General features: G+C 43.7%; 1 protein-coding gene across 1 annotated transcript in view; it reads right to left on the reverse strand.

The window, feature by feature from the left end:
• Positions 1 to 19,480, reverse strand: part of NPR2 (natriuretic peptide receptor 2) — a 239,603-nt gene that overhangs the window by 79,999 nt on the left and 140,124 nt on the right. Inside the window, exons 4-5 of the mRNA XM_040420641.1 lie at positions 11,467 to 11,602; positions 11,286 to 11,380 (exon numbers count right to left, since the gene is read on the reverse strand). Of these exons, the coding sequence (XP_040276575.1) occupies positions 11,286 to 11,380; positions 11,467 to 11,602 (231 nt within the window). The remainder of the gene's footprint in view (positions 1 to 11,285; positions 11,381 to 11,466; positions 11,603 to 19,480) is intronic.

Genomic DNA, 19,480 nt, shown 5'->3' on the forward strand with positions numbered 1-19,480 from the left:
AGGTCACTGTCCTAGTGGGTACCTCAGGGGTCAGTACTGGAGGGGTCACTGTCACTAGTGGGGTACCTCAGGGGTCAGTACTGGAGGGGTTACTGTCACTAGTGGGGTACCTCAGGGGTCAGTATTGGAGGGGTCACTGTCACTAGTGGCGAACCTCAGGGATCAGTACTGGAGGGGTCACTGTCACTAGTGGGGTACCACAGGGGTCAGTACTGGAAGGGTCACTGTCACTAGTAGGGTACCTCAGGGGTCAGTACTGGATACTGGAGGGGTCACTGTCACTATTGGAGTACCTCAGGGGGTCAGTATTGGAGGGGTCACTGTCACTAGTGGGGGTACCTCAGGGGTCAGTACTGAAGGGTCACTGTCACTAGTGGGTACCTCAGGGGTCAGTACTGGAGGGGTCACTGTCACTAGCGGAGTACCTCAGGGGTCAGTATTGGAGGGTCACTGTCACTAGCGAGGGTACCAGAGGGGTTAGTATTGGAGGGGTAACTGTCACTAGTGGGGTACCTCAGGGGTCAGTACTGGAGGGGTCACTGTCACTAGTGGGGTACCTCAGGGGTCAGTATTGGGCCCTATTCTCTTCCATATACAGGGTGGGCCATTTATATGGATACACCTTAATAAAATGGGAATGGTTGGTGATATTAACTTCCTGTTTGTGGCACATTAGTATATGTGAGGGGGGAACTTTTCAAGATGGGTGGTGACCATGGCGGCCATTTTGAAGTCGGCCATTTTGAATCCAACTTTGTTTTTTCAATAGGAAGAGGGTCATGTGACACATCAAACTTATTGGGAATTTCACAAGAAAAACAATCGTGTGCTTGGTTTTAACGTAACTTTATTCTTTAATGAGTTATTTACAAGTTTCTGGACCACTTATACAATGTGGTTCAATGTGCTGCCCATTGTGTTGGATTGTCAATGCAACCCTCTTCTCCAACTCTTCACACACTGATAGCAACACCGCAGGAGAAATGCTAGCACAGGCTTCCAGTATCCGTAGTTTCAGGTGCTGCACATCTCATAGCTTTACAGCATAGACAATTGCCTTCAGATGACCCCAAAGATAAAAGTCTAAGCGGGTCAGATCGGGAGACCTTGGGGGCCATTCGACTCTTTGAGATACCTATATATATATATATATATATATATACAGTATACTGTCCTCTGTAGTGTATATATATACAGTATACTGTCCTCTGTAGTATGTATATAGTATACTGTCCTCTGTAGTATATATACAGTATACTGTCCTCTGTAGTGTATATATATACAGTATACTGTCCTCTGTAGTATGTATATAGTATACTGTCCTCTGTAGTGTATATATTTACAGTACAGACCAAAAGTTTGGACACACCTTCTCATTCAAAGAGTTTTCTTTATTGTCATGACTATGAAGGCATCAAAACTATGAATTAACACATGTGGAATTATATACATAACAAACAAGTGTGAAACAATTGAAAATATGTCATATTCTAGGTTCTTCAAAGTAGCCACCTTTTGCTTTGATTACTGCTTTGCACACTCTTGGCATTCTCTTGATGAGCTTCAAGAGGTAGTCCCCTGAAATGGTCTTCCCACAGTCTTGAAGGAGTTCCCAGAGATGCTTAGCACTTGTTGGCCCTTTTGCCTCACTCTGCGGTCCAGCTCACCCCAAACCATCTCGATTGGGTTCAGGTCCCGGTGACTGTGGAGGCCAGGTCATCTGGCGCAGCACCCCATCACTCTCCTTCATGGTCAAATAGCCCTTACTTTCAAAGTTTTTCCCAATTTTTCAGCTGACTGACTGACCTTCATTTCTTTAAAGTAATGATGGCCACTCGTTTTTCTTTACTTAGCTGCTTTTTTCTTGCCATAATACAAATTCTAACAGTCTATTCAGTAGGACTATCAGCTGTGTATCCACCTGACTTCTCCTCAACGCCACTGATGGTCCCAACCCCATTTATAAGGCAAGAAATCCCACTTATTAAACCTGACAGGGCACATCTGTGAAGGGAAGACCATTTCAGGGGACTACCTATTGAAGCTCATCAAGAGAATGCCAAGCGTGTGCAAAGCAGTAATCAAAGCAGTAATCAAAGCAGTTGTTTCACACTTGTTTGTTATGTATATAATTCCACATGTGTTAATTCATAGTTTTGATGCCTTCATAGTCATGAAAATAAAGAAAACTCTTCGAATGAGAAGGTGTGTCCAAACTTTTGTCCTGTACTGTATATATACACACCCACACCCACACACAACAGAGGACAGTATACTGTATATACAACAGAGGACAGTATACTGTATATATACTACAGAGGACAGTATACTGTATATATACTATAGAGGACAGTATATTATATATACTACAGAGGACAGTATACTGTATATATATACTACAGAGGACAATATACTGTATATATACTACAGAGGACAGTATACTGTATATATACACAACAGAGGACAGTATACTGTATATACAACAGAGGACAGTATACTGTATATATACTACAGAGGACAGTATACTGTATATATACTACAGAGGACAGTATACTGTATAAATACACTACAGAGGACAGTATAATGTATATATATACTACAGAGGACAGTATACTGTATATACTACAGAGGACAGTATACTGTATATATATACTACAGAGGACAGTATACTGTATATATACTACAGAGGACAGTATACTGTATATATATACTACAGAGGACAGTATACTGTATATATACTACAGAGGACAGTATACTGTATATATATACTACAGAGGACAGTATACTGTATATACACTACAGAGGACAGTATACTGTATATATACTACAGAGGACATTATACTGTATATATACTACAGAGGACAGTATACTGTATATATACTACAGAGGACAGTATACTACTACAGAGGGATCTGGATAGATTGGAGTCTTGGGCAGATAAGTGGCAGATGAGGTTTAACACTGACAAATGTAAGGTTATGCACATGGGAAGGAATAATGCAAGTCACCCGTACATACTAAATGGTAAAACACTGGGTAACACTGACATGGAAAAGGATCTAGGAATTTTAATAAACAGCAAACTAAGCTGCAAAAACCAGTGTCAGGCAGCTGCTGCCAAGGCCAATAGGATAGTGGGTTGCATCAGAAGGGGCATAGATGGCGGTGATGAGAACATAGTCCTACCACTTTACACATCACTGGTCAGACCACACATGTAGAACTGTGTACAGTTCTGGGCTCCTGTGAACAAGGCAGACATAGCAGAGCTGGAGAGGGTCCAGAGGAGGGCAACTAAAGTAATAACTGGAATGGGGCAACTACAGTACCCTGAAAGATTATCAACATTAGGGTTATTCACTTTGGAAAAAAAGACGACTGAGGGGAGATCTAATTACTATGTATAAATATATCAGGGGTCAGTACAGAGATCACTCCCATCATCTATTTATCCCCAGGACTGTGACTGTGACGAGGGGACATCCTCTGCGTCTGGAGGAAAGAAGGTTTCTGCACAAACATAGAAGAGGATTCTTTACTGTAAGAGCAGTGAGACTATGGACTTTTTACTGTAAGAGCAGTGAGACTATGGACTCTTTACTGTAAGAGCAGTGAGACTATGGATTCTATACTGTAAGAGCAGTGAGACTATGGACTCTGTACTGTAAGAGCAGTGAGACTATGGACTCTGTACTGTAAGAGCAGTGAGACTATGGGCTCTTTACTGTAAAAGCAGTGAGACTATGGACTCTTTACGGTAAGAGCAGTGAGACTATGGACTCTTTACGGTAAGAGCAGTGAGACTATGGACTCTTTACTGTAAGAGCAGTGAGACTATGGACTCTTTACTGTAAGAGCAGTGAGACTATGGACTCTTTACGGTAAGAGCAGTGAGACTATGGACTCTTTACTGTAAGAGCAGTGAGACTATGGACTCTTTACTGTAAGAGCAGTGAGACTATGGACTATTTACTGTAAGAGCAGTGAGACTATGGACTCTATACTGTAAGAGCAGTGAGACAATGGACTCTATACTGTAAGAGCAGTGAGACAATGGACTCTTTACTGTAAGAGCAGTGAGACTATGGACTCTATACTGTAAGAGCAGTGAGACTGTGGACTCTTTACGGTAAGAGCAGTGAGACTGTGGACTCTTTACTGTAAGAGCAGTGAGACTATGGACTCTTTACTGTAAGAGCAGTGAGACTATGGACTCTTTACTGTAAGAGCGGTGAGACTATGGACTCTTTACTGTAAGAGCAGTGAGACTATGGACTCTTTACTGTAAGAACAGTGAGACTGTGGACTCTTTACTGTAAGAGCAGTGAGACTATGGACTCTTTACTGTAAGAGCGGTGAGACTATGGACTCTATACTGTAAGAGCAGTGAGACTGTGGACTCTTTACTGTAAGAGCAGTGAGACTATGGACTCTTTACTGTAAGAGCGGTGAGACTATGGACTCTATACTGTAAGAGCAGTGGGACTATGGACTCTTTACTGTAAGAGCGGTGAGACTATGGACTCTATACTGTAAGAGCAGTGGGACTATGGACTCTTTACTGTAAGAGCAGTGAGACTATGGACTCTTTACTGTAAGAGCAGTGAGACTATGGACTCTTTACTGTAAGAGCGGTGAGACTATGGACTCTATACTGTAAGAGCAGTGGGACTATGGACTCTTTACTGTAAGAGCAGTGAGACTATGGACTCTTTACTGTAAGAGCAGTGAGACTATGGAATCTTTACTGTAAGAGCAGTGAGACTATGGACTCTATACTGTAAGAGCAGTGAGACTATGGACTCTTTACTGTAAGAGCAGTGAGACTATGGACTCTATACGGTAAGAGCGGTGGGACTATGGACTCTATACTGTAAGAGCAATGAGACTATGGGCTCTTTACTGTAAGAGCAGTGAGACTATGGACTATTTACTGTAAGAGCAGTGAGACTATGGACTCTATACTGTAAGAGCAGTGAGACTATGGACTCTTTACTGTAAGAGCAGTGAGACTATGGACTCTATACTGTAAGAGCAGTGAGACTATGGACTCTTTACTGTAAGAGCAGTGAGACCATGGACTCTTTACTGTAAGAGCAGTGAGACTATGGACTCTTTACTGTAAGAGCAGTGAGACTATGGACTCTTTACTGTAAGAGCAGTGAGACTATGGACTCTACTGTAAGAGCAGTGAGACTATGGACTCTTTACTGTAAGAGCAGTGAGACTATGGACTCTTTACTGTAAGAGCAGTGAGACTATGGACTCTATACTGTAAGAGCAGTGAGACTATGGACTCTTTACTGTAAGAGCAGTGAGACTATGGACTCTATACTGTAAGAGCAGTGAGACTATGGACTCTTTACTGTAAGAGCAGTGAGACCATGGACTCTTTACTGTAAGAGCAGTGAGACTATGGACTCTACTGTAAGAGCAGTGAGACTATGGACTCTTTACTGTAAGAGCAGTGAGACTATGGACTCTACTGTAAGAGCAGTGAGACTATGGACTCTTTACTGTAAGAGCAGTGAGACTATGGACTATTTACTGTAAGAGCAGTGAGACTATGGACTCTATACTGTAAGAGCAGTGAGACTATGGACTCTTTACTGTAAGAGCAGTGAGACTATGGACTCTATACTGTAAGAGCAGTGAGACTATGGACTCTTTACTGTAAGAGCAGTGAGACCATGGACTCTTTACTGTAAGAGCAGTGAGACTATGGACTCTTTACTGTAAGAGCAGTGAGACTATGGACTCTTTACTGTAAGAGCAGTGAGACTATGGACTCTACTGTAAGAGCAGTGAGACTATAGACTCTTTACGGTAAGAGCAGTGAGACTATGGACTCTTTACTGTAAGAGCAGTGAGACTATGGACTCTATACTGTAAGATCAGTGAGACTATGGACTCTATACTGTAAGAGCAGTGAGACTATGGACTCTTTACTGTAAGAGCAGTGAGACTATGGACTCTTTACTGTAAGAGCAGTGAGACTATGGACTCTTTACTGTAAGAGCAGTGAGACTATGGACTCTACTGTAAGAGCAGTGAGACTATGGACTCTTTACTGTAAGAGCAGTGAGACTATGGACTCTTTACTGTAAGAGCAGTGAGACTATGGATTCTGTACTGTAAGAGCAGTGAGACTATGGACTCTTTACTGTAAGAGCAGTGAGACTATGGACTCTTTACTGTAAGAGCAGTGAGACTATGGACTCTACTGTAAGAGCAGTGAGACTATGGACTCTGTACTGTAAGAGCAGTGAGACTATGGACTCTTTACTGTAAGAGCAGTGAGACCATGGACTCTTTACTATAAGAGCAGTGAGACTGTGGACTCTTTACTGTAAGAGCAGTGAGACTATGGACTCTATACTGTAAGAGCAGTGAGACTATGGACTCTTTACTGTAAGAGCAGTGAGACTGTGGACTCTTTACTGTAAGAGCAGTGAGACTGTGGACTCTTTACTGTAAGAGCAGTGAGACTGTGGACTCTTTACTGTAAGAGCATTGAGACTATGGACTCTTTACTGTAAGAGCAGTGAGACTGTGGACTCTTTACTGTAAGAGCAGTGAGACTGTGGACTCTTTACTGTAAGAGCAGTGAGACTGTGGACTCTTTACTATAAGAGCAGTGAGACTATGGACTCTATACTGTAAGAGCAGTGAGACTATGGACTCTTTACTGTAAGAGCAGTGAGACTATGGACTCTTTACTGTAAGAGCAGTGAGACTGTGGACTCTTTACTGTAAGAGCAGTGAGACTATGGACTCTTTACTGTAAGAGCAGTGAGACTGTGGACTCTTTACTGTAAGAGCAGTGAGACTATGGACTCTTTACTGTAAGAGCAGTGAGACTATGGACTCTGTACTGTAAGAGCAGTGAGACTATGGACTCTGTGCTGTAAGAGCAGTGAGACTATGGACTCTATACTGTAGGAGCAGTGAGACTATGGAACTCTTTACTGTAAGAGCAGTGAGACTATGGACTCTATACTGTAAGAGCAGTGAGACTATGGACTCTTTACTGTAAAAGCAGTGAGACTATGGGCTCTTTACTGTAAGAGCAGTGAGACTATGGATTCTTTACTGTAAGAGCAGTGAGACTATGGACTCTATACTGTAAGAGCAGTGAGACTATGGACTCTATACTGTAAGAGCAGTGAGACTATGGACTCTGTACTGTAAGAGCAGTGAGACTATGGACTCTATACTGTAAGAGCAGTGAGACTATGGACTCTGTACTGTAAGAGCAGTGAGACTATGGGCTCTTTACTGTAAGAGCAGTGAGACTATGGACTCTATACTGTAAGAGCGGTGAGACTGTGGACTCTATACTGTAAGAGCAGTGAGACTATGGACTCTATACTGTAAGAGCAGTGAGACTATGGACTCTATACTGTAAGAGCAGTAAGACTATGGACTCTATACTGTAAGAGCGGTGAGACTATGGACTCTATACTGTAAGAGCAGTGAGACTATGGACTCTATACTGTAAGAGCAGTGAGACTATGGACTCTATACTGTAAGAGCAGTGAGACTATGGACTCTATACTGTAAGAGCAGTGAGACTATGGACTCTATACTGTAAGAGCAGTGAGACTATGGACTCTATACTGTAAGAGCAGTGAGACTATGGACTCTTTACGGTAAGAGCAGTGAGACTATGGACTCTTTACTGTAAGAGCAGTGAGACTATGGACTCTTTACTGTAAGAGCAGTGAGACTATGGACTCTTTACTGTAAGAGCAGTGAGACTATGGACTCTTTACGGTAAGAGCAGTGAGACTATGGACTCTATACTGTAAGAGCGGTGAGACTATGGACTCTTTACTGTAAGAGCAGTGAGACTATGGACTCTTTACTGTAAGAGCAGTGAGACTATGGACTCTTTACTGTAAGAGCTTTGAGACTATGGACTCTTTACTGTAAGAGCAGTGAGACTATGGATTCTTTACTGTAAGAGCAGTGAGACTATGGACTCTTTACTGTAAGAGCAGTGAGACTATGGACTCTTTACGGTAAGAGCAGTGAGACTATGGACTCTATACTGTAAGAGCGGTGAGACTATGGACTCTTTACTGTAAGAGCGGTGAGCCTATGGACTCTTTACTGTAAGAGCAGTGAGACTATTGACTCTATACTGTAAGAGCAGTGAGACTATGGACTCCTTACTGTAAGAGCAGTGAGACTATGGACTCTTTACTGTAAGAGCAGTGAGACTATGGACTCTATACTGTAAGAGCAGTGAGACTGTGGACTATACTGTAAGAGCAGTGAGACTATGGACTCTATACTGTAATAGCAGTGAGACTATGGACTCTTTACGGTAAGAGCAGTGAAACTATGGACTCTTTACTGTAAGAGCAGTGAGACTATGGACTCTATACTGTAAGAGCAGTGAGACTATGGAGTCTTTACTGTAAGAGCAGTGAGACTATGGACTCTATACTGTAAGAGCAGTGAGACTATGGACTCTTTACGGTAAGAGCAGTGAGACTATGGACTCTATACTGTAAGAGCAGTGAGACTGTGGACTCTTTACTGTAAGAGCAGTGAGACTATGGACTCTATACTGTAATAGCAGTGAGACTATGGACTCTTTACGGTAAGAGCAGTGAAACTATGGACTCTTTACTGTAAGAGCAGTGAGACTATGGACTCTATACTGTAAGAGCAGTGAGACTATGGAGTCTTTACTGTAAGAGCAGTGAGACTATGGACTCTATACTGTAAGAGCAGTGAGACTATGGACTCTTTACGGTAAGAGCAGTGAGACTATGGACTCTTTACTGTAAGAGCAGTGAGACTATGGACTCTTTACTGTAAGGGCAGTGAGACTATGGACTCTTTACTGTAAGAGCAGTGAGACTATGGACTCTTTACTGTAAGGGCAGTGAGACTATGGACTCTTTACTGTAAGAGCAGTGAGACTATGGACTCTTTACTGTAAGAGTAGTGAGACTATGGACTCTATACTGTAAGAGCAGTGAGACTGTGGACTCTTTACTGTAAGAGCAGTGAGACTATGGACTCTATACTGTAAGAACAGTGAGACTATGGACTCTTTACGGTAAGAGCAGTGAGACTATGGACTCTTTACTGTAAGAGCAGTGAGACTATGGACTCTGTACTGTATGAGCAGTGAGACTATGGACTCTTTACTGTAAGAGCGGTGAGACTATGGACTCTTTACTGTAAGAGCAGTGAGACTATGGATTCTTTACTGTAAGAGCAGTGAGACTATGGACTCTTTACTGTAAGAGCAGTGAGACTATGGACTCTGTACTGTAAGAGCGGTGAGACTATGGACTCTATACTGTAAGAGCAGTGGGACTATGCACTCTTTACGGTAAGAGTAGTGAGACTATGGACTCTATACTGTAAGAGCAGTGAGACTATGGACTCTTTACGGTAAGAGCAGTGAGACTATGGACTCTTTACTGTAAGAGCAGTGAGACTATGGACTCTTTACTGTAAGAGCAGTGAGACTATGGACTCTATACTGTAAGAGCAGTGAGACTATGGACTCTTTACTGTAAGAGCAGTGAGACTATGGACTCTTTACTGTAAGAGCAGTGAGACTATGGACTCTTTACTGTAAGAGCAGTGAGACTATGGACTCTTTACTGTAAGATCAGTGAGACTATGGACTCTTTACTGTAAGAGAAGTGAGACTATGGACTCTATACTGTAGGAGCAGTGAGACTATGGACTCTATACTGTAAGAGCAGTGAGACTATGGACTCTATACTGTAAGAGCAGTGAGACTATGGACTCTTTACGGTAAGAGCAGTGAGACTATGGACTCTTTACTGTAAGAGCAGTGAGACTATGGACTCTTTACTGTAAGAGCAGTGAGACTATGGACTCTATACTGTAAGAGCAGTGAGACTATGGACTCTTTACTGTAAGAGCAGTGAGACTATGGACTCTTTACTGTAAGAGCAGTGAGACTATGGACTCTTTACTGTAAGAGCAGTGAGACTATGGACTCTTTACTGTAAGATCAGTGAGACTATGGACTCTTTACTGTAAGAGAAGTGAGACTATGGACTCTATACTGTAGGAGCAGTGAGACTATGGACTCTATACTGTAAGAGCAGTGAGACTATGGACTCTATACTGTAAGAGCAGTGAGACTATGGACTCTTTACGGTAAGAGCAGTGAGACTATGGACTCTCTGCCTGAGGAGGTGGTGATGGTGAGTTCAGTATAAGAATTCAGGAGGGGCTCGGATGTATTCCTGGAGTGTAATAATATTACAGGCTATAGCTACTAGAGAGGGGTCGTTGATCCAGGGAGTTATTCTGATGCCTGATTGGAGTCGGGAATTTTTTTCCCCCAAAGTGAGGAAAATTGGCTTCTACCTCAGTTTTTTTTTTCCTTCCTCTGGATCAACTTGCAGGATGACAGGCCGAACTGGACGGAGGGCTTTTTTTTATCCTTATGTACTATGTTACTATGATAGAGCAGTTAGTAGACGAGGAAGGACGAGGCAGATAAGGTGGGGGCACTCTTATGAGAAGGACAAGCCTGAAACAGAAGTAAAGGCAGAAGGACGAGGTTGGAAGAGATGCTGAGGACAGATGTCACTGTTGGGGGGGGGGATCTGTGGATGTTACTGTTATGGGGGGGGGGTATCTGTGGATGTTACTGTTATGGGGGGGGGGTATCTGTGGATGTTACTGTTATGGGGGGGGGGTATCTGTGGATGTCACTGTTACAGGCAGCTGGACTAAAAGTACTGCATGCAATACTTTTAGTCCGGCCGCCTCTCAGCGTGCGCTGCTGTGCTGCCGCTGGAACTCCGCCCCTGGCCCCATTATAGTCAATGGGGACGAAGCGGCAGTCCTGGGGCACACATGAACTAGCGGCAGGACGGATCCGACAGACTGTTCACCCACCGGAACAGCCTGCCGTAAATCCTTGCCGCTAGTGTTAAACTAGCCTTATGGGTGCACTGTGGAGGCCACTGCTATGGGGGTGGGCACCGTGGAGGCCACTGCTATGGGGGTGGGCACTGTGGAGGTCACTGCTATGGGGGTGGGCACTGTGGGGGTCACAGTTAGGGGGGGGGGCACTGTGGAGGTCACAGTTAGGGGGGGGCACTGTGGAGGTCACAGTTTTGGGGGGCACTGTGGAGGTCACTGTTATGGGGGGCACTGTGGAGGTCACTGCTATGGGGGGCACTGTGGAGGTCACTGTTTGTTATGGGGCACTTTAGGTGTAACCTGTCGTGGGGTTTCCAGTAAACGAGGTCACCTCGCCCAAATCTTACCTCAAAGTGACCGGTCTCTTGGTCAGCCATTGTCCAGAGATCAAAGTCTGTGTTCCGGTCATTGCTTTTGTCCATGCTGACAGTTCCAGTGATTCCTGAGAAATAGAGGAGTATAACTCTAATCATCCTCAATACTTCTGATAAGACCCATATTGAAGCTGCGAGTATGTGGCAGGCTCACCATGCATGCTGCGCTCCTGGATCTTCTGCACAATCCGGATTCCATCCTTCGGAGAACCCCCTTCCTGTAGCGTCTCATTCAGAGCATGGGCGTAGAGCAGCACCCCATCATAGAAGCAGCCGGCAATGAGATTCATCTGCAGAGAGAAGCCCAGCATACACTAAGGGGGCTGCTAATGCAACGGTCGCCTCCCCCCAGGCCCTCTATATCGCGTCCCAGGTGTAGTAGGAATGCTGAGTCGTGTAGTGCAGCCTGAATGTCTCTTTATGTGTCACGGTGCTCCTACCTGGATACTGCTGGACCCCAGGCTTTGGCTCCGAAGCAAATAATAGGGGGAATAATTTAGGAATTGGAAAGAATAACTTGAGGCCAGACCTTGAGATGAAGCTCAACGGCAGCTTTACTTTGAATAAACGTTTCTCCAAACAGTTTCAGGCTTTGTCTTGGTTCCAGCAGGCTTTAGCATTAAACTGGCAGGCAAACTCAACGCTGCTATATCCTTCTCTCACTCTGCTGTACTGACAAGCTGACGGGATAACTCTGCTCTCTCCTTCTCTCACTCTGCTGTACTGACTAGCTGACTGGATAACTCTGCTCTCTCCTTCTCTCACTCTGCTGTACTGACTAGCTGACTGGATAACTCTGCTCTCTCCTTCTCTCACTCTGCTGTACTGACAAGCTGACTGGATAACTCGGCTTCTTCTTTACGCTGCACTTTACTTTTTAGTCGGACTTATCTTTAGCTAAGGAATAGGTTAGAATCCTGGCCTCTCCAACATTGAGTCTCAACCAGAACACACCAGACCCGACCCACCTCCTTCTGGTAGGAAAAGGGGGGGGGGGGGGGGGGGGGAATGGTAAGTTTCATTCTGTCTAAGATAGCTCTGCCAGAAATGCTGCCACCTGCAGGGGAACCAGGTAAATTACATGTATAAGAGTTAAATAACAATATTTTAGATGCACATTGTGGTGAACCTGGAACAGAATACAAAGATTACATTGTATTAGCCCAATAAAGACAGTAGCAGGGTGCAGGAGAGGTACCACCACTTTGGGGTGCTACACTGACATGGTGGAAACATACTGCACTGCCCCTTTAAGAGCGAGATGCTAGCCAAGACCACCCCTTTATAATACTACATAAAACCGTGCCTTTATAATACACAGAGCTAGCCCAGGACCGTCCCTTTATAATACACAGAGCTAGTCGTGACCGTCCCATTATAATACACAGAGCTAGTCCAGGACCGTCCCTTTATAATACACAGAGCTAGCCCAGGACCGTCCCTTTATAATACACAGAGCTAGACGGGACCGCCCCTTTATAATACACAGAGCTAGTCCGGGACCGTCCCATTATAATACACAGAGCTAGTCCAGGACCGTCCCTTTATAATACACAGAGCTAGTGCAGGACCGTCCCTTTATAATACACAGTGCTAGTCCGGGACCGTCCCTTTATAATACACAGAGCTAGTCCGGGACCGTCCCTTTATAATACACAGAGCTAGTCGTGACCGTCCCTTTATAATACACAGAGCTAGTCGTGACCGTCCCATTATAATACACAGAGCTAGTCCAGGACCGTCCCTTTATAATACACAGAGCTAGACGGGACCGTCCCTTTATAATACACAGAGCTAGTCCGGGACCGTCCCATTATAATACACAGAGCTAGTCCAGGACCGTCCCTTTATAATACACAGAGCTAGTGCAGGACCGTCCCTTTATAATACACAGAGCTAGACCGGGACCGTCCCTTTATAATACACAGAGCTAGTCCAGGACCGTCCCTTTATAATACACAGAGCTAGACGGGACCGCCCCTTTATAATACACAGAGCTAGTCCGGGACCGTCCCTTTATAATACACAGAGCTAGACGGGACCGCCCCTTTATAATACACAGAGCTAGTCCGGGACCGTCCCATTATAATACACAGAGCTAGTCCGGGACCGTCCCTTTATAATACACAGAGCTAGTCCAGGACCGTCCCTTTATAATACACAGAGCTATACGGGACCGCCCCTTTATAATACACAGAGCTAGTCCGGGACCGTCCCTTTATAATACACAGAGCTAGTCCAGGACCGTCCCTTTATAATACACAGAGCTAGTGCAGGACCGTCCCTTTATAATACACAGAGCTAGTCCGGGACCGTCCCATTATAATACACAGAGCTAGTCCGGGACCGTCCCATTATAATACACAGAGCTAGTCCAGGACCGTCCCTTTATAATACACAGAGCTAGTGCAGGACCGTCCCTTTATAATACACAGAGCTAGACCGGGACCGTCCCTTTATAATACACAGAGCTGGTCGTGACCGTCCCTTTATAATACACAGAGCTAGTCGTGACCGTCCCATTATAATACACAGAGCTAGTCCAGGACCGTCCCTTTATAATACACAGAGCTAGACGGGACCATCCCTTTATAATACACAGAGCTAGACGGGACCGTCCCTTTATAATACACAGAGCTAGTCGTGACCGTCCCTTTATAATACACAGAGCTAGACGGGACCGCCCCTTTATAATACACAGAGCTAGTCCGGGACCGTCCCTTTATAATACACAGAGCTAGACCGGGACCGTCCCTTTATAATACACAGAGCTAGTCCGGGACCGTCCCTTTATAATACACAGAGCTAGTCCAGGACTGTCCCTTTATAATACACAGAGCTAGTCGTGACCGTCCCATTATAATACACAGAGCTAGTCCGGGACCGTCCCTTTATAATACACAGAGCTAGTCCAGGACCGTCCCTTTATAATACACAGAGCTAGTCCAGGACCGCCCCTTTATAATACACAGTGCTAGATGGAACCGTCCCTTTATAATACACAGAGCTAGTCGGGACCGTCCCTTTATAATACACAGAGCTAGTCCGGGACCGTCCCTTTATAATACACAGAGCTAGTCCGGGACCGTCCCATTATAATACACAGAGCTAGTCGTGACCGTCCCATTATAATACACAGAGCTAGTCCGGGACCGTCCCTTTATAATACACAGAGCTAGTCCGGGACCGTCCCTTTATAATACACAGAGCTAGTCGGGACCGTCCCTTTATAATACACAGAGCTAGTCGTGACCGTCCCATTATAATACACAGAGCTAGACGGGACCGTCCCTTTATAATACACAGAGCTAGTCCGTGACCGTCCCTTTATAATACACAGAGCTAGTCGTGACCGTCCCATTATAATACACAGAGCTAGTCGGGACCATCCCTTTATAATACACAGAGCTAGTCGTGACCGTCCCATTATAATACACAGAGCTAGACGGGACCGCCCCTTTATAATACACAGAGCTAGACGGGACCGCCCCTTTATAATACACAGAGCTAGTCCAGGACCGTCCCTTTATAATACACAGAGCTAGACAGGACCGCCCCTTTATAATACACAGAGCTAGTCCGGGACCGTCCCTTTATAATACACAGAGCTAGTCCGGGACCGCCCCTTTATAATACACAGAGCTAGACGGGACCGTCCCTTTATAATACACAGAGCTAGTCCGGGACCGTCCCTTTATAATACACAGAGCTAGACGGGACCGCACCTTTATAATACACAGAGCTAGTCCGGGACCGTCCCTTTATAATACACAGAGCTAGTCGGGACCGTCCCATTATAATACACAGAGCTAGACGGGACCGTCCCTTTATAATACACAGAGCTAGATGGAACCGTCCCTTTATAATACACAGAGCTAGTCGGGACCGTCCCTTTATAATACACAGAGCTAGACGGGACCGTCCCTTTATAATACACAGAGCTAGTCGTGACCGTCCCATTATAATACACAGAGCTAGTCCGGGACCGTCCCTTTATAATACACAGAGCTAGTCCGGACCGCCCCTTTATAATACACAGAGCTAGACAGGACCGCCCCTTTATAATACACAGAGCTAGACGGGACCGCCCCTTTATAATACACAGAGCTAGACGGGACCGCCCCTTTATAATACACAGAGCTAGTCCGGGACCGCCCCTTTATAATACACAGAGCTAGTCCGGGACCGTCCCTTTATAATACACAGAGCTAGTCCGGGACCGTCCCTTTATAATACACAGTGCTAGTCCGGGACCGTCCCTTTATAATACACAGAGCTAGACGGGACCGTCCCTTTATAATACACAGAGCTAGTCCGGGACCATCCCTTTATAATACACAGAGCTAGTCCAGGACCGTCCCTTTATAATACACAGAGCTAGACTGGACCGTCCCTTTATAATACACAGAGCTAGTCCGGGACCGTCCCTTTATAATACACAGTGCTAGTCCGGGACCGTCCCTTTATAATACACAGAGCTAGACCGGGACCGTCCCTTTATAATACACAGAGCTAGTCCGGGACCGTCCATTTATAAAACACAGAGCTAGACGGGACCGTCCATTTATAAAACACAGAGCTAGATGGGACCGTCCCTTTATAATACACAGAGCTAGATGGGACCGTCCCTTTATAATACACAGAGCTAGACGGGACCGTCCCTTTATAATACACAGAGCTAGTCCGGGACCGCCCCTTTATAATACACAGAGCTAGTCCGGGACCGTCCCTTTATAATACACAGAGCTAGTCCGGGACCGTCCCTTTATAATACACAGAGCTAGTCCGGGACCATCCCTTTATAATACACAGAGCTAGACGGGACCGTCCCTTTATAATACACAGAGCTAGACGGCATCAGTGTGTGTATTATAATACAGTGTGTTACTCTGCAGTGTGTGTATTATAGTACAGTGTGTTACTCTGCAGTGTGTATTATAGTACAGTGTTACTCTGCAGTGTGTGTATTATAATACAGTGTGTTACTATGCAGTGTGTGTATTATAATACAGTGTGTTACTCTGCAGTGTGTGTATTATAGTACAGTGTGTTACTCTGCAGTGTGTGTATTATAGTACAGTGTTACTCTGCAGTGTGTGTATTATAGTACAATGTGTTACTCTGCAGTGTGTGTATTATAGCACAGTGTGGTACTCTGCAGTGTGTGTATTATAGTACAGTGTGTTACTCTGCAGTGTGTGTATTATAGTACAGTGTGTTACTCTGCAGTGTGTGTATTATAGTACAGTGTGTTACTCTGCAGTGTGTGTATTATAGTACAGTGTGTTACTCTGCAGTGTGTGTATTATAGTACAGTGTTACTCTGCAGTGTGTGTATTATAGTACAGTGTGTTAGTCTGCAGTGTGTGTATTATAGCACAGTGTGTTACTCTGCAGTGTGTGTATTATAGTACAGTGTGTTACTCTGCAGTGTGTGTATTATAGTACAGTGTGTTACTCTGCAGTGTGTGTATTATAGTACAGTGTTACTCTGCAGTGTGTGTATTATAGCACAGTGTGTTACTCTGCAGTGTGTATTATAGTACAGTGTTACTCTGCAGTGTATTATAGTACAGTGTGTTACTCTGCAGTGTGTGTATTATAGTACAGTGTGTTACTCTGCAGTGTGTGTATTATAGTACAGTGTGTTACTCTGCAGTGTGTGTGTGTTATAGTACAGTGTGTTACTCTGCAGTGTGTGTATTATAGTACAGTGTGTTACTCTGCAGTGTGTGTATTATAGTACAGTGTGTTACTCTGCAGTGTGTGTATTATAGTACAGTGTGTTACTCTGCAGTGTGTATTATAGTACAGTGTGTTACTCTGCAGTGTGTGTATTATAGTACAGTGTATTACTCTGCAGTGTGTGTATTATAGTACAGTGTTACTCTGCAGTGTGTGTATTATAGTACAGTGTGTTACTCTGCAGTGTGTGTATTATAGCACAGTGTGTTACTCTGCAGTGTGTGTATTATAGTACATTGTGTTACTCTGCAGTGTGTGTATTATAGTACAGTGTGTTACGCTGCAGTGTGTGTGTATTATAGTACAGTGTGTTACTCTGCAGTGTGTGTATTATAGTACAGTGTGTTACTCTGCAGTGTGTATTATAGTACAGTGTGTTACTCTGGAAGTGTGTGTATTATAGTACAGTGTTACTCTGCAGTGTGTGTATTATAGTACAGTGCGTTACTCTGCAGTGTGTGTATTATAGTACAGTGTGTTACTCTGCAGTGTGTGTATTATAGTAGAGTGTGTTACTCTGCAGTGTGTGTATTATAGTACAGTGTGTTACTCTGCAGTGTGTGTATTATAGTACAGTGTGTTACTCTGCAGTGTGTGTATTATAATACAGTGTGTTACTCTGCAGTGTGTGTATTATAGTACAGTGTGTTACTCTGCAGTGTGTGTATTATAATACAGTGTGTTACTATGCAGTGTGTGTATTATAATACAGTGTGTTACTATGCAGTGTGTGTATTATAATACAGTGTGTTACTCTGCAGTGTGTGTATTATAGTACAGTGTGTTACTCTGCAGTGTGTGTATTATAGTACAGTGTGTTACTCTGCAGTGTGTGTATTATAGCACAGTGTGTTACTCTGCAGTGTGTGTATTATAGTACAGTGTGTTACTCTGAAGTGTGTATTATAGTACAGTGTTACTCTGCAGTGTGTGTATTATAATACAGTGTGTTACTCTGCAGTGTGTGTATTATAGTACAGTGTGTTACTCTGCAGTGTGTGTATTATAGTACAGTGTGTTACTCTGCAGTGTGTGTATTATAGTACAGTGTGTTACTCTGGAAGTGTGTGTATTATAGTACAGTGTTACTCTCCAGTGTGTGTATTATAATACAGTGTGTTACTCTGCAGTGTGTATTATAGTACAGTGTGTTACTATGCAGTGTGTGTATTATAGTACAGTGTGTTACTCTGCAGTGTGTGTATTATAGTACAGTGTGTTACTCTGCAGTGTGTGTATTATAGCACAGTGTGTTACTCTGCAGTGTGTGTATTATAGTACAGTGTTACTCTGCAGTGTGTGTATTATAATACAGTGTGTTACTCTGCAGTGTGTGTATTATAGTACAGTGTTACTCTGCAGTGTGTGTATTATAATACAGTGTGTTACTCTGCAGTGTGTGTATTATAGTACAGTGTGTTACTCTGCAGTGTGTGTATTATAGTACAGTGTGTTACGCTGCAGTGTGTGTATTATAGTACAGTGTTACTCTGCAGTGTGTATTATAGTACAGTGTGTTACTCTGCAGTGTGTGTATTATAATACAGTGTGTTACTCTGCAGTGTGTGTATTATAGTACAGTGTGTTACTCTGCAGTGTGTGTATTATAGTACAGTGTGTTACTCTGCAGTGTGTGTATTATAGTACAGTGTGTTACTCTGGAAGTGTGTGTATTATAGTACAGTGTTACTCTCCAGTGTGTGTATTATAATACAGTGTGTTACTCTGCAGTGTGTATTATAGTACAGTGTGTTACTATGCAGTGTGTGTATTATAGTACAGTGTGTTACTCTGCAGTGTGTGTATTATAGTACAGTGTGTTACTCTGCAGTGTGTGTATTATAGCACAGTGTGTTACTCTGCAGTGTGTGTATTATAGTACAGTGTGTTACTCTGCAGTGTGTGTATTATAGTACAGTGTTACTCTGCAGTGTGTGTATTATAATACAGTGTGTTACTCTGCAGTGTGTGTATTATAGTACAGTGTTACTCTGCAGTGTGTGTATTATAATACAGTGTGTTACTCTGCAGTGTGTGTATTATAGTACAGTGTGTTACTCTGCAGTGTGTGTATTATAGTACAGTGTGTTACGCTGCAGTGTGTGTATTATAGTACAGTGTTACTCTGCAGTGTGTATTATAGTACAGTGTGTTACTCTGCAGTGTGTGTATTATAATACAGTGTGTTACTCTGCAGTGTGTGTATTATAGTACAGTGTGTTACTCTGCAGTGTGTGTATTATAGTACAGTGTGTTACTCTGCAGTGTGTGTATTATAGTACAGTGTTACTCTGCAGTGTGTGTGTATTATAGTACAGTGTTACTCTGCAGTGTGTGTATTATAATACAGTGTGTTACTCTGCAGTGTGTGTATTATAGTACAGTGTGTTACTCTGCAGTGTGTGTATTATAGTACAGTGTGT

This window comes from Bufo bufo, chromosome 2, assembly GCF_905171765.1.
Source record: "Bufo bufo chromosome 2, aBufBuf1.1, whole genome shotgun sequence".
Taxonomy (NCBI): domain Eukaryota; kingdom Metazoa; phylum Chordata; class Amphibia; order Anura; family Bufonidae; genus Bufo; species Bufo bufo.